The 17,322-nt window shown below is 38.8% G+C and overlaps 1 protein-coding gene across 8 annotated transcripts in view; it reads right to left on the bottom strand.

The window, feature by feature from the left end:
* TNIK (TRAF2 and NCK interacting kinase) overlaps positions 1-17,322 on the bottom strand; it is a 362,683-nt gene that overhangs the window by 107,233 nt on the left and 238,128 nt on the right. For all 8 annotated transcript variants that reach the window (XM_032484363.1, XM_014562072.2, XM_006188085.3 and 5 more), the window contains 2 exons: positions 14,584-14,674; positions 12,567-12,697 (listed from right to left, as the gene is read on the bottom strand). In XM_032484363.1, the coding sequence (XP_032340254.1) occupies positions 12,567-12,697; positions 14,584-14,674 (222 nt within the window). The remainder of the gene's footprint in view (positions 1-12,566; positions 12,698-14,583; positions 14,675-17,322) is intronic.

Genomic DNA, 17,322 nt, shown 5'->3' with positions numbered 1-17,322 from the left:
CCGCCAACCCCACACTAGGACCAAGGGAGGATTCTTTCATTCATGAGCCCATTGACCTGTCCACATAAATGTTACAAGTTCTCAGTCCAACTGGATATAACAATGCACCTGCAAGACACTGCTGTCCACAGATTCCAAGTAACCTCTCTGCATGGACGCAATTCAAGAAGGCAACTGCCATCCTTCCTTGTTCTAGTTGAAGGTGTATTCTAAGCTGTCATTGAACACACACACACAGACACACATACGGTTTACACAGCTCAGCAAGTGGCTGAGTTTTCCTGCAGGCTCCTGGCCTTGCTTACTGAGGTTCCTTCTGGAGCGAATGGGGAAAGTCCAGTCCACCCATCACTGGTTGGCTCAGGAGCAGTAACTGGTAAAGATGAAAATGCAGCTCTCTTGTACCTGGAATTTTATGGTTGATTGACACAGACAGTCATTGGGGAATATGATGAAAACACTGAGTCACTCAACAGGAAACACAGACTGTTCTCACTGTGCAGGAAGCATTCAATAGGAAACACAGTAGAACAGTCTGGAAGTGGTGGATTGTGCTGTTCTGATAACACCCCAGGCCTTGGTAGTTCTCCCACCGTCTTCCCAACCTCTCTAGGAATGAAGTGTCTCTGCAGTGTGAACCAAGTGCAAATATGAAAGCGGTGGCCGGGATCTACGCCCTGCCACAGCAGGCTCAAACTTAAAGCCTTCAAGTCTAGGAAGCTTGAACTGGTTTGAAAGTCAACACATCTGAAAGGAAATGATGGAACTGGTATGAGAAAAGCTCCAGGCCAGTCCTCAGAGCAGGGAAGGAAATGCTCAGAAAACTCAGGCAAACTTCTGCCTTTGGGTCTTTGCTGCAGCTCCTCCCGGTCTGCAGTCCTCGCCCCAATTACGTGCCAGCTGCTCCTCTGTAAAGTCTCTACTCAAGTGCCATGTCCTCGGTGAGGACCACTGACCCTCTCTCCCAGCACTGCCAGTCCCCCTTCCCCTTTCCCACTTTTGGTCCCTAGAGAACTGATCATCTTCTAATAACTGTAATCTACTCATCGCTACTTTATTATGTTTTTCACTCATTGTTTGTGTTCCCTGTGCCCGACACACACACACACTAGAACACAAGGTCCCCAAGGGCAAGGATCTTTGTTTTGTTGACTTGTACATAGCACCAGAACAGTGCCTGGCACATAGTAGGCACTTAGTAAATATTTGTTAAATGAATGAACAAATGAAAGATGGTAAGAGAAAAGAGCAAAACCTAAGTGACCTAAGGCTGTGAGACCTTTCATAGATCACCTAGTCAAACCTTTCATTTCACAGATGAAAGAAAACAAATGACTCACCCAAGATCATAAAGCAACTCAGCACCAGGTTTTACTCAGGGCTGGATCTCCTGCCCAGACTTGTTCTTTATTAACCGTCATCACAGCGTAACAGACTGGAGAACTCACCTTTTAAATAAAACTTGTTAGGGGCCCATAAAATAATTGCTTCAGACTTCTACATTGTCTGCAGGCAACTTAAGATGCTGGCAATTCAAATGAAGGTGCTGAGATTCAGCGAGCCACACCTAAAACCAGTGCTCAACTTCTGAGAGGCAGCATGAGTAGCCTTTTAAGTCAGACAGACCTGGATTCAAATCCAGGTTCCTAATTTAATTGCACATAGAATCTGCTCGGAGCCTATGTTTCCGTTCCACAGCGGAGGCGACTGTGACACGTACCTATGCAGGTATGCTGCCCAGCACAAACCTGGCACATGGTGGGCTCAGGAATATGACTAATTTCCTTGTCCTCTTCTGTTAGGTAAGACTGCCTTTGCCTGCCGAGTTCAGTCTTCTCTGATTTTCCTCTATTTGGTTGTGGCGGGTACTGTTTGTTGGCTAACCCAACAGGCATTTCAACCCCTGTTTCCCTTGCTGCCTCCATTTCAGAGTATAGGAAAGCTAAACTTGTTTGTCCAGATTTCCCTGCAGCTAAGGATGGCAGGTAAGGCTATGACATAGTTCTGGCCAATGAAACCCAGGCAAACATCTTCTGGGAGCTTCTGGGAAAGCTTTTGCTTTTCCTGAACTAAGTGACAAATACAGCCAGTGTCTTGACAAGTCTTCCCCACTTCTTAGTGCCTTGAATAAAAGCATGCTCTTTGGAGCTACAGCATCCATCTTGCAACCATGAGGCAATAAGTCAACAAATTAATGAGGAGAGGGCAGAAAGGCAGGAGACTGGGTATTAATGAGCCACCACACTATCCCTAGACTGTCTGCCTCCAAACTTTTGGTGACAGAAGAAACGTAAGTACAGCCAAAAGCACTTCTTAGTGATAATATGTATACAGCAATAATTTGAGGAAGCATATTTCAATGGTAAGAAAAAAGAGGGGTCCCAGTTGTTAGGTGATCCTGGATTTATCCCACAGGAAGCAGGAAGGGTTAGTAAAGAGAGATGTTTCCTTTATTCAGTCCATATCGTCTCAGATCTGCTCTTAGGCTGCTCTCCCCAAAATTCCAGAACAACCCCTTCAAATCAAAGGTCACAGCATCCCAACTCCTGGGCATCCTTTATCACATGACCAAGCCGGAAATTACTTCTTTAAGCCTTCATCTGACATTGTCAAGGCTCTTTTGTTGTTGTTGTTGTTGTTGTTGTTGTTGTTGTTGTTGTTGTTGTTGTTGTTTTGTTTTTGGCTGGGATTCTCTTATTTTCCAAAAGGAACATTTATATTCCTGGCCATATATACCCAGAGCTGCTTGCAAGCTGCGCTTAACTGCCCATGCTAGAGAGCAATAAACGTCCTTGACGGGCCTTGTTTAAGCCTTTGGATACATTAGCAAGTCCCAAAGACACTTCAGAACTTAAATACGGGAGAAAATGTTCCAATTACAACTGGCAAGACAGATCACAGGAGACGAGAAAGGGAAGAGGGAGGAACAAGATGAGGAGAGAGTCGGGGAGAGATAAGTTTCCTTTGTGGCCATGGTGTGACTCATTTTGGCAGGAGCTGGGTAATTCATTATGCTAGAGGTGCTGTGCAGCCCAGCCTGTGGCATGATTAATAGCCCAGTCCTGGGTGCATTACAAACAGAACAGAGACAAATTCTAGTGCCTCTGAGAAGACAGAGGCAAGCACAGAAATTCTGGCCAGTGTGGGGCCAGCTGCACGAAGGAAACCTGAACACAATGAGAGAGCATTCCTTCTGGGGCTCGGCTGTCCAACAAGTGAAGAGAACACTGTCAGATGGCAGAACCAGCCACACAGGAAAGAGAGGCAGGGTGGCCCAGGAAGAGAACCCCAGCATACTCCGAGAGGCAGAAAGAACACATCCTGTGCAGCCAGTAGACCTGAGTTGAGCCCCTCAACTCCTCTGAGCCCACCTCCTCAGCTGTAATATGAAGAGAACACCTATTGTGCTGGGTTAATACAAGAACCCAATAAGATAAGATACGCAAAGTGCATAACACAATGCAGTGCACATAGTGGGTATTTAACAAATACTGGTATAGACAGATCCTGAAGTCCAGTTACCAGTGCAGAACCAGCAAAGCTGAGGCAGGTGAGCTGACGATGAGCTCTGGTACTTAAGGGCACTCAAGGAAGTTGTCGGGATGATGCAGGAATAAACAAGAAGCTTAGAGGAAGGAAACAGGAAAGGGCATGTCCTTCCTCCCCCAGCCCTGCAGTCTACCTCTATGGGCAAGAGCTGAAGAAGTCAGATGGACAGGCGGAAACGGGGTTCGCCGAGTCCTAGCCCCATCATCCCACAGCAGAGGGTAGCAAGGTGGTCTCGAGTTGACAGACAATAGCTCTATAATAGGCACAACTGGTACAGTGGATTCTACCAAGTTTCAGCAAGACCAAGAAATCCATCTTTTTTACCAAGAGAAATCAGTCTTCTGTCATGTAACTTATTTACCATTCTCTTTTTGGAAGTGTTCCCACTAGAAAAAGAAAATTGAATTTATTGTGGTCCCTAAGGGCAGCACCTTAATCTAGAGGTAGAAGTTACAGATAAGTGAATTCTGGTTCAACACAAGCAGACAGTTAGAGGTGTCTAATACAAATGGGAGGTCCAAATCCTATGATGTTGCTGTTGCTGTTGCTGTTGCTGGGTTTCTCAGGTCAAAAATGGTCCAAATGGCAGTACCATCATGACACATAAACACAACGATTAACTATCATATATTGAGTACTTACCAAGGGTTAGACACTGAATCAATACCTTTATATATGTTAGCTCACTTTATTCTAATAAATAATTAATAATAATTCTAATAAAATTGTAATTTACGATTTTTTAAATTCCCACAGGTGCTCAGAAAGGTTAAATAACTTCCCTGAAGGAATACAGTGCGAGGAGGTGAAGTCTACATTTTAAACCAGCCCTGTCCCACTTCAAAAGCCTGCCGCTTACTCACTATGCCATATACTTACAAACAACATTATGTATCAACAGAGCCAAGGTGGTGAGTTCAGGGTCCCAGAGGACGTTCAAGCACTGGCACTTACTCATAATCCCATTTCATCTACATTTGTTATCTGACCAAAGGGAAAGTGCTGGAAGAATAGCTTATTCTCTTCACGTGGGGATCAGCCTGAAGCCCAGAGGAGGTGGTGATGTGTCTAGTCAAGGAATCCTGTCTAGGTGGGTGTGAACATGGAGCATAAGAAATAATGTTTACCAGAAGTTTGTTTCCGCTGGTGAGATAACACTGGTGTCTGTATCCTCCTTCCTTCTTACTCCATGGGGTTCGGACCCTGTTGGACTCTCAGGAGACAGAGGCCAGGCCTTGTCTGAGAGGTAAATCGAGTTCTGCAGTCTGAATATCATCCTCTCACATGACACCCTGCATGCATCTCGGTGACTCGCTCCCACCCACCGACTAGTGAGGTTGGCTCACTTCATCTCCAGCCAAGCTGCTCGCCTAGAGGAGCTCTCTTCATCCTGCCTGAATAATGCTAATTATCTGTAACACTGGAGAGTGAGTATTTGCTCTATGGCCAGAGCACAATGTTCACCTAAACCCTACAGGAGACACCTGTGTCTGCAAACGATCCACAGCATCTGTGTGCCAAGTGTCGTAAACAGAATTTGGGTGGATAATAAACAATATTATCACAGATCAGCCAGAGGATGGGGGGTGGGGCTGAGGGGATATGCCATTTCACTGTAGTTCTCTTACTTTACTAAATTACTATAAAAGCACGACCAGTTTATGGTTTAAAAAATCAGAACAGAATAGAAAGATATATAAAATAAAAAGTTGAAGTTCTTCATCCACATGCCATTTGTCCAGGGGGTAGGGGAAGTTAAAACTCTATTACATGTGCTATGCTGTAAGTTGCTTTTCATACCTAACACTGCATCTTGGGATCTGCCCAGCTTCAGCGTATACACTACCTCACTGATGAAAGGGCTGCGTAGTATTCCAGCAGACAGATGTGCTAGTCTTTATTCAACAGATGTGCTATTTACGGGCTTTTGGCCACAGAGAACTTTCTTCAGCAAATAGTTCTGTTAAAGCAATAAATATACAGGACTATAAAATACTTGGCAAATCCTATCCAACCGAAATGAAATCCAGCTTTAAAAAATAACAATTTAAACAGTCTACGAATTTTGAACAGTTTTATTAATTTCAAGGCTTTTGAATGCTTATTATTAAACGAGAAAGCTTTCATTATTGCCCCACATATTTATCAGGAAATGAAACCTTTCCTTTCACTTGAAGTGTTTTGACAGATTTTCTGAAAACAAGAAAGGAAGGGTCTCTCGGGGAAAGTGAACACAGCAGGCAGATGAGATTCTGGCGCTCCGCCTAAGGATAGGGGTTATTTTTCAGTCAGTCACTTACTGCGCCAGGTAAATATCAGACAAAACCAGACTGTAATAAAAAGCAATGAGCTCTTCAGACTACTTTCCTACCGAGGTTCTAATTTTATTGAATTGCTCTAGTTTTTTTTTTTTTTTAATTTACAGCAGTTTCTAAAGACATTGTAGACAAGTGAAATAATAAATAGTAATCGAGAAATAATAAATCAAATAATAAAACCAAACTATACTCTTCTCTTTTGCATTTTTGTCTTTATTATAAAGAAAGGGCTTTTGTGATAGAAAAATCTAACAAAGGCCCATGGCATTCAAGTCATCTTTTATTCTAAACATGCCGTCTAGGCTGAAAGTATCTACAGCACAAGCCCAAAGTGCTGACACCAGTTCCTGAGGCTGGGATACACAGCTAGGCCAACTGGACAATCACACACACAGGACCAAACCACTGAACTTGGATGGCGTCGCAAATGAACTTTCCAGTTGAAAACTGCACAAACAGATGCAGCTTGGCCAATTCCCTACACACAGTGGGTATTCAGTAAATACTCACTGAATGGATGAATAAATGGTTTTGAAAGTCAGTGTATTGTCAAGTTGTTCCCTGGTGACAGATCATATTCCTAAGAATAGTGAACAGAAAAAAGGATAAGATCTGATGCTAACAAAGAAGTAGGAAGATGTTTAAAGAACAATTTTTTCTCTGATTCACAGTAAAACTATCAAGTGGTTGAAATGAACCTTAAAGGAGCCCCCAAACCTTCTTTTCTGCTTGGTCTTCCTGTTTCTCCCTTCTGCCTGCTCCTTCTTTTACCCATGACAAGGGACCAAGGAAGCTCACACTGGAGCTGCCATGACTTCCTCCTCCTCTTGTACAACCTACATTTGTGATAATCCTCACAAACTAATTCGCACTAAGGTCTAAAATGACTGACACAGTTGAACCTGTTCTCTCATCAGGATTCTTTATTTTTTAACAAAAGACATAGAAATTAATCTTCAATTTGTTGATGTCTCAGGGTACTTTCACAGTCACATGAAGCCGCCGGTACCTCTGAAATCACCCTGGGCAGCACGACGCCCCCTGTGGTTGTTCATACACCAGGCTTTGTCCACACCTAGGGTTACGCATTAAGCTCAAAAACTTTTCACTGATTTCAAACTGCATTCCTTAGCCATAATTTGAAGAAAGGGGATCAAGACAAGAGTTTCATTTCAAGCTTTGGCTTGACCAGAAAGAAGTCTTTCTTCCAGTCACTCTACTGAAAACAACTAAGTCACAGGGATGTATTTTATGCCCAGAACAAAAGTCCCACATGCACTGCAGCCAGCCAAAGTATTTAAAAGGCTAAAGCTAAGGTTAAAAGTTTGCAACACTCTGATTCTCCATGGTATGTTATAAAGTAGCCTGAAATATCTGTGGCCCAGATGGAGACTAGTTAGCGCTTGTTAAGTATAAACCATAGTTTGAAGAATGGCTTATGGCCAATTATGATACATATATCTGGTCAGGGACATATATTTTCTAGTGGCTCCCCTGAAGGGATTTGCAAATTAAATTATTTAAATGTGCTTATCATTAGCGGTTTAAATAAATGACATTTATTTTGGCAAGAGATTAATTTTTAACTTGGCAGCTGTTTTCAGACAGATTGTTGTCAGGTTATTACAGTGACTAACTCTGAAAGAAGGAGAAAATTTACAGGAGATTATTTTGTTTTTAAACCTCCAAGCTTGCATTTTTACAGAGGCAAATAATTTTGTCAATGCCTTGAGACACTGGGTCCCAAAGACATTGCGATGTTTGCATCTTTGTGACCTAATTTCAATAATAACCCCACATGTGGAGAACTAAAAATGTTCTTTAAAAGAGGAATTCTTCAAATATCCTCTTCGGAGGCTGTTTTGTTGGTAAGTTGGATATTTATATAGGAGTGCATCAGAGGAACAGGGTAATATATTGGCAAGGCCTCTAAACAGAGTGTTGGGAGATGTGGGTTCAAGTCTCTCAGATGATCATAACTGGTTGTGCATTTGCAAAGGCCTTGGGCTTCAGTTTCCACATTTGCAACATGAGAATATTTCAAGATGATCACTAAAGTCCTTTGGTGAAAAGTCCATGCATCTATATTCTTTTAAAAGATAAAATTGACAAATCTTTAGCTAGACTCACTAAGAAAAAAGATAGAAAGCTGAAATAAAACCAGAAGTGAAAGAGAAATTACAATGGATACCACAGAAATACAAAGGCTTATAAGAGACTACTAGGATCAGCTATATACACCAACACATTGGACAACCTAGAAGAAATAGATAAATTCTTGGAAGCAAACAACCTTCCAAGATTGAATAATGAAGAAATAGAAGATGTGAATAGACCAATCACTAGTAAGGACATTGAAACAGTAATCAAAAACCTCCCCCCAAACAAAAGCTCAGGAAGCTTCACTGATGAAGCAAAGAGATGTAATACCTAACCTTTTCAAACTCTTCTAAAAAACCGAAGAGGATGGAACCCTTCTTAACTCATTTGACGAGGCCAACATTACCCTGATACCAAAACCAGACAAGAAAAACACACACAAAAAAGAAAATAATGGGTCAATATCTCTGATGAACACACATGCAAGAATTCTCAGCAAAGTATTGGCAAACCATACATAATAACACATCAAGAGGATCATACACCATGATACGTGGGATTTATCCGGGGATGCAAGGAAGGTTCCATATCTGGAATCAATCAATGTGACACACCATGTTAACAATATGAAGGATTAAAATCATATGACCATCTCAATAGATGCAGGAAAAACATTTGACAAGATTTAATATCCATTTATGATTTTAAAAAACTCTTAATAAAATGGATATAGAAGAAATGTACCTCAACATAACAAAGGCAATATATGACAAACTCAGAGCTAATATCATACTCAGTGATCAAACACTGAAAACTTCTAAGATCAGAGACAAACAAGGATGCCCACTCGCCACTCTTACACTCTAATTCAACATAGTGTTGGAAATCTCAGCCAGAGCAAATAGGCAAGAAAAAGAAATAAAAGGCATTCAAATTGGAAAGGAAGAAGTAAAACTGTCACTATTTGTGAATGACATTGTTTTGCTATTCATTTAGACATAGAAAATCCTAAAGATTACATTAAAAAACTGTTAGAAATAATAAATAAATACAGTGAAATTGCAGGGTCCAAAATCAATATACAAAAATCTGTCACATTCTTATATAACAACAAACTAGCAGAAAGATAAATTAAGAAAACAGTCTCACTTACAATCACAACAAAAAGAATAAAACACCTAGGAATAAATTTAAAGAAGAAGGTGAAAACTGTTACTGAAAACCATAAGACATTGTTGAAAGAAATTGAGGAAGACACAAAGAAATGGAAAGATAATCTCTGCTCATGGATTGGAAGTATTAATGTTGTTAAAATGTCCATATATCTAAAATAATCTATAGATTCGTTGCAATCCTTATCAAAATTCAAATGACATTCTTCACAGAAATAGAACAAAACAATTCTAGTTTGTATGGAACCACAAAAGACCCTAAATAGCCAAAGCAATTCTGAGAAAAAAGAAAGAAGCTGGAGGTATCACACTTTCTGATTTTAAATTATACTACAAAGCTACAGTTATCAAAACAGCATGGTACTGGCAGAGAAACAGACACACAGATCAATGGAACAGAATTGAGAACTCTGAAATAAACCCACAAATATAGACAACTAATTAGTACAAAGGCGCCAAGAAGATACAATGGAGAAAGGAAAGTCTCTTCAACAAATGGTGTTGGGAAAACTGGACAGCCACATACAGAAGAATGAAACTAGACCACCATCTTAAACCATACACAAAAATTAACTTAAGATAGACCATAAAACTCCTAGAAGAAAACAAAGGCAGTAGACTCTTTGACATTGGTCTCAGCAATATCTTTTTGGATATGTCTCTTCAGGCAAGGGAAACAAAAGCAAAAATAAACAAATGGGACTACATAAAACTAATAAGCTTCTGCACAGCAAAAACCATCAACAAACCAAAAGACAACCTATTGAATGGGAGAAGATATTTGCAAGTCCTATATCCTGTAATGGGTTAATATCCAAAATATTAAAAAATTCATACAACTCAACAACAAAAACTCCCAAACAACCTCATTGAAAAAAGGGCAGAGAAGTTGAATAGACATTTTCTAAGGAAGATGTATAGATGACCAACCAGCAAATGAAAAAATGTTCAACATCACTAATTATTAGGGAAATGCAAATCAAAACCACAATGAGATATAATCTTACACCTGTTAGAATGGTTATCATAAAAAAAAACCCAAAAACCAAAACCAAAAAAAACCAACCAAAAAAATCCCAAGAAACAGCAAGAGTGGAGAGTAAGTGTTGAAAAGGGAACCCTTGTAGATTGTTGGGAATGTAAATTGGTACAGTCACTACGGAAAATATTATGTACAGTCCATAAAAAATTAAGAATAGAACTATCATATGGTCCAGCTATTATACTTCTGGGTATTCAAAGAATATGAAAACACTAACTTGAAAAGATGTATGTACCTCTATGACCACTACAGTAACATTTACAATAGCCAAGGTATGGAAACAGCCTAAGTATCCATAGATGGATGAATGGATAAAGAAGATGTGATATATATACATGTGTGTATCTGTGTATATATATATGAAATGGAATACTACTTAGCCATAAGAAGATGAAATCTTGTCATTTGTGACATGAACGATCTTGAGGCTATTATGCGGAGTGAAATAAGTCAGATGGAGAAACAAGCACCATATGATTTTATTCATATGTGGAGTATTTAAAAACAAACAAACATGGTGCAGCCATTGTGGAAAACAGTACTGAGATTCCTCAAAAGACTAGAAATAGACTTACCATATGACCCAGTAATCCTGCTCCTGGGCATATATCCAGAAGGAACCATACTTCAAAAAGACACCTGCACCCCAATGTTCATAGCAGCACTATTTACAATAGCCAAGACAAGGAAACAGCCTAAATGTCCATCAACAGATGACTGGATAAAGAAGATGTCGTACATTTATACAATGGAATACTATTCAGCCATAAAAACTGACAACATAAGGCCATTTGCAGCAACATGGATGTTCCTGGAGAATGTCATTCTAAGTGAAGTAAGCCAGAAAGAGAAAGAAACATACCATGTGAGATCGCTTATATGTGGAACCAAAAAACCAAAAAACAAAATAACATAAATATGAAACAGAAACAGACTCATAGACATATAATACAAATTTGTGGTTCCCAAAGGGGAGGGGGTGGGAAGGGATAGACTGGGAGTTCAACATTTGTAGATACTGACAGGTATATGTCGAATAGATAAACAAGATCATACTGCATAGCACAGGGAAATATATACAAGATCTTGTGGTAGCTCACAGTGAAAAAAAAGTGTGACAATGAATATATGTATGTTCATGTAAAACTGAAAAATTGTGCCCTACACTGGAATTTGACACAACATTGTAAAATGACTATAACTCAACAAAAAAATGTTTTAAAAAAAGAAATAAAAACAAAACAAAAAAAATTCATATTCACTAATAAATACTGTATATACTCATAAAAACAAACAAAACAAAAACAGACACATAGAGATCGGTGGTTATCATAGGGGAAAGCAAAGCGGGTGCAGGGAGGGCAAAATGGGTAAAGAGGATTGACTGTACGGTGGGTGACAGATGGAAATTAGACTTTTGGTGGTGAGCATGCTGTCCATGGATACAGAAGTCGAAATATAATGTTGTATATGTGAAAGTTATATAATGTTACAAACCAGTGTTACTTTAAATAAGTATTTAAAAAAGGTCCATTCACCTATGAAGCTAGACTAGGTACTATTAGGTTTTTCCCAAGGTTGTCCTGTGATCTACACAAAGACCACAGGGTGTCTCTCTGTCTACTGCACAATCTCAAAACCCACAGTTCTTACACCACATTTGCCTTTGATCTTAAGGTCTCAACTTTCAGCCGTTATTCATGACAACAATATCATCTCACAATGCAGCTATCGATGGGATAGTAACCCCAAATTATGTTTGATTACTGGCTAGCAGACTAGAAAAGAGGTGGGCACAACTTCCACCGCTCTACTTAAACATTGCTTCGAATTTATTAGCAAGTTTCCAGTTTATGATACAAAAGAACAAGCCACAAACCACACTTTCATAAAACACTGCAATATGCTACGGAAACACCATAAAGAGCTACCAATATCCTGTTTGATTCTCTCTCACTGAAAAGAAGTTCCAATAATTAAACTTTGATCAATGTAGAAGTGACTAAATAGGATTCTCTTTAATCAGAAAAAGATGACCCAAGACAACAAACTCATATCCTGGTTTCATTTAGCATAAAGAGCTCTCAGAATATATATACTTCGCCAAAAACCTGAAATCTATTTTCTAATAGGAAGCAAGAGTAAGCTCAAAAAATACAGAAAGTGGTTTAAACATTTTTTACAAATAGGCAATCAGATATGATGGGTAAGTTCATTAAAAAGATTCTCACTGGAATGTCTTATAATTTTAACTTCAAATAATGTGTTTTAGTTTCCCCTTTGGTTTACATAAATCATAAGCCAAGGCCATGACAATTTTCTACAAGACTCAGGGTGTGACGTTAGGCATAGTTAGATACTTAACGAAGCAGTAAGAAGTCATACCTTGAAATCATATGTGGCATCTGGGTTTTCATCACAGGCAATAACTTCCGGTGCCATCCAGTAGGGAGTCCCGATGAAGGTATTCCTCCTGCCCACTGTTCGATCAAGCTGGGCACTGACTCCGAAGTCCACTAGTTATGGAAAGACAAATAAGTAAAGTCTGTGATCTAAGGTCTTATATTGTAATAAAACAAATGTGTGTGTGCATGTGTGTGTGTTTACTGCGCTAAATACACATAATGTGAAATTTACCATTTTAACCATTTCAGGATGGATAGTTTTGTGGTATTAAGTACATTCACATTATTTTGCAATCATAATCATCATCCAACTCTAGAACTTTTTCATCCTCCTTCACTGAAACTCCGTAGCCATTAAACAGTAACTCCTCTCTCTCCTCTCCCCTCAGCCCCTCGCAAGTACCATTCTACTTTCTATCTCTATGAATCTGACTACTTGTATGTTGAATCATACATTACTAGTCTTTTGGGGACCAGCTTATTTCACTTAGCATAATGTCCTCAAGGTTAATCCATCTTGCAGCACGTGCCAGAATTTCCTTTCTTTTTAGGACTGAATAATACTCCATTGTGTGCAGATAACACGTTTTGTTTATCCATTCATCTATTGATGGACACTTGAGATGCTTTTCTTTTTACTATTGTGAATGTATATTTTTAACCTGCATGTGTAAATGGATAAAGCATACCAATGAGAAAAGCATGAAGGGTTGTTTGATTACACAAAGCGCAGTGGAGGACCACACAGGTATTAAATTAAAGGCAAGCTTGGTTGCCATAAAGGGTAGTATTTAGAGGATACAGACAAAGTGGTTAATAGCTAAGTTTCTGAAGTCACACTGCTTAAATTTGCATCACATTTCTGACACTTATTAGTGATGTGACCTAGGGCTAGTAGATTAACGTCTTTGAACTTCAGTTTCCTAATCCATAAAATGAGGATGATGATTTTCACATAGAGTTGCTCTGATGTTTAAGCAAGATAATCTACATAAAAACATTTTGTACAGGACCTGGCACATAACATTCTCTCAACAAGTAACTGTTAATTAGTGATGTGTGAATATTCTGAGGATAGCTTATGTAGTTAGTGCATATATAACTGCTTTCCCTACATAATGTATGCTTTTGTGTTAAAAGGGAATATTCATGAGATGAAGGTTTGGCCCTAAATGCTAACGAAGGAAAAAAATAGAAATTATATATTTTAACAAAAAGGCGAGAGCAAATTTGGATTATAAACACAGGAGATATTTAAATCTCTTTGAAAATAAATAATCATATGGACAGTGATTCTTCTCTAGAAGACAAACTACATATCTTGCAGGATATTTGTCAATGTATGTTGCGTATGTTCAATGCATATACACTGAACAGTCACATGAATGTGGGGATTCTTTACCTTATCTGGAAAATCCCAGATTTATTGGGGGAAGGGCTCTAAAGGGCAGTACCAGAGAAAAGGATTCCCTCACTGATAATACTGGCAGATGGGGTGGAATATCAGTATGCATGTAAAGTAGAATATTGAGCATCCATTTTGTACAAGTGCCCTAGGTAATAATGAAATCAATGTAAATATAACTTAAAACATATGGGGATATAGCAGGAATTCATGAGGCTAAATATGTCTAACTGTGGATATTTTCAATTAAAAAATGAGTCATCATCGTTCTGTTACAGCAGCAACAATATAAACAAACTACAAGATACAGGAAACGATTTCAAGGTCAGTCTTTTAATTTAAAGGATCTTTGCTTAAAAAACAAACTCAGTTATTTCTACACATTGATTAAGCACGTGATTCTGCTTGCCATATTGTATACCAATTCATTCCTCAAAGTGCTTTTAGAAAACGTTTTTTTAAATAGACATTTTCCTTCCCTTTGTAGGTACAATGACCTCTAAATCCACAGTGAGAAATTTACATTCATTATTAAAAAAAAACAAACTGAAATAATCCTATCAATCCCTGCAATTCCAAATTCTGTTCTTACCTAGTTTAACTTCTGCATTTTCAGTGAGCAAGACATTCTGCCCTTTGATATCTCGGTGAATCACTTTATGCTGGTGGAGGTGACTCAGCCCCTAGAGCGACGAAGATTGAGAGGGTTAATGGGAATACAACCCCAGGAGCAAAAAACTATTTTGGATGTTAATGACCCCCCTCAAATTTAAACTTACTCAGAGATATGTCCATTATTTTATTCATATTTTTCATGTGGTAATAATTCTAAATATAGCACTATGCTTAACTGCTCTAAACTGTAGGCGATTGATCGATATAAACTGAAACATACAGGCGGTCCTTGTGATGCATGGTACTGTGTTGAATGAAACGGATGCATATTGGCTTTGACCTCAGGTAACAAGGAATAACACAGGCAATGATACAATTCCAACACGCACACGTTTCAGCTATCAGTGCTGTGAAAACTGAGGACCACCTGTATTTGCTAGTTTGTAACAGGAACATCTATAGAGTCTCTGAACAGAAAACTGATTTAACTGAATTCTCTACGTTTTGGGGGGCATTTTTAAATTTAAAAGTTACCTTCTATTATACAGTTTTCAGGGGAAGGGGATAGCTCAGTGGTAGAGTGCCTGCCTAGCATGCACAGTCTTGGGTTCAATCCCCAGTACCTCCATGTAAAAAATAAGTAAATAAATAAATCTAATTATCTCCTCCCCTTAAAAGAGGGGAGGGGGCATTTTATTACACAGTTTTCATTAAGCACAGTAAAATACTTCACAGACCAGCCAGGAAATTTCCCACTGGCTTTAGAAAATGTCTCACATTAAAACAGGAAAACAACAATTTCTGTTTCCTGTGTTGATGTTCATCACTGCCATTTTTAGTGCTTTATGATATCTGTGACTTTGTGCTCATTATATGAAATAATTATTCACTGACATCTAAAACTGACTATGTTCCATTTCTCCATGAACTACTCTGATTTTGGTGGGTTCTAAAAACTACAGACTTGCTCTAAGGTGGTCACATGTTTCTCAGATAAATTGTAACCTAAAAGAATCTAAAATTGGAGTCTTGAAGCAAACTATGTTAACACTTGCTAATTCAAGGTATTGGACCCTCACTTTTATTTATGATTTTCTCTGTTGTTAATTTCTCTCCACGGTAACAAAACCATGGTATGAAAGATGAAGTTGAAACAAAAAGAAAAATCTAAATATCTGAATCTTCCTGTTGAGAAAATTCAGCAAGAGAATATAAATGCCCCAAAAGATCCACGTTGCTCTTTGAGAATATTAATAAACATAAACCATGAGACAGGGCATTTTTGGGGCACTGGTTTGGGTCTTTAAAAATTACCTTTCAATCTAGTCAATTTGGCTGAAGGTAGGCATCCAGTAGATTAAAATGTATTGTTTTCATGGCATATTAACACTCCGTAAATCATTAAAGGAGGGACTGAAGATCTTTTTCCCTCCTTTACCACCAATGTGGTTGGAAGCTGATACCAGAGCACGTAAGTGAGTCAAAGTTTGGGCTTAATTAGATCATATGATGCATGAAGGGTCATCTCTGAAACTTCTTGTGGCCAGGGGCCTATGGGGGATCAAATGTCCTTTCCATGAATCACCTTATCCCAAATACTAGAATCATTTGGGAGAATGTATTGGGAGAAGGAAGCGAACCATGTTTTCACACATTTTAAAACCAGCTATTGAGAGACACTCATGGACTGAAACCTCCAGGCTGCTTGTAGAACCCTGGAGATCACACGACTGACCCCTGTGGGGCTCCCCACGAGTGCAGGAAGACAGAGCGGGCAGAACCAGCCCTAGAGACTCAGTAGATTCTTGGCACCCACGGGGTAGTCTGGATGGCTAAATAACATGTCATGTTTTCCTGAATGAGCAGAATTCCAGATAAGAAATTCAAATAAACTTTACACAATGGCACATAAATACTTGGAGATACACGTCAGATCTGAAGGACATCAGAAGCCGTACCTCATCGTTTTCCCCTCAAGTTTGGTTTTGCGTTCTGTTTGAGAAATCTTTTTGCCCACTTAAAGCCATGGAGGTATTACCCTATATTTTCTCCTAAGAGCTTTATTTTTTATATCTTTCACATTTATATCCATAATCCAGCTGGAATTGATTTTTCAATATGGTATAAAGCAGGCGTCAAGCTTCATGTTTTCATATGGATATTCAATTCATTGATTGCCATTTACTGATAAGAGCACCCTCTCCCTATGCATTCTGTCCTGCTTTTGTCATTAATCAGGTGTCCACAGGAAGTGGGTCTGTTCATGGAGTCTCCATTCTGTGTGGTTGGCCATTTGTCTATTCTTGTGATAATACTGCTCTGTCTCAATTACTTAGCAGCTTTATAATAAGTCCTGATAACTGGCAGCATAAATTCTTCAGCTTTGTTCCTCAAAATTGCCTTGGCTATTCTTGGCCCTTTGCATTTCCATATAATGTTTTAAAAATCAGCTTGTCAAGACCCACAAATGTACCGAGAGGGATTTTGGTAGGCAGTTTAATAAAACCAAGGATCAAATTAGGGAGAAATAACATCGATACAATATTCAGCATTCTAATTCATGAAATAGGATATACACCTCCATTTATTAAGGTCTTCTTTAATTTGTAACATTTTGTAGTTTTCAGTGTAGAAGTCGTTCACATCTTTCTGTACATTTATTTCTAAGTGTTTGTTTTTTTATGCTATTACAAGTATTATCATTTAAACATTTTCA

This window comes from Camelus ferus, chromosome 1, assembly GCF_009834535.1.
Source record: "Camelus ferus isolate YT-003-E chromosome 1, BCGSAC_Cfer_1.0, whole genome shotgun sequence".
In the NCBI taxonomy this organism is placed as follows: domain Eukaryota; kingdom Metazoa; phylum Chordata; class Mammalia; order Artiodactyla; family Camelidae; genus Camelus; species Camelus ferus.
Note: the sequence above shows the minus strand (reverse complement) of the source record. Positions and strands in the feature narration are given on the sequence as shown.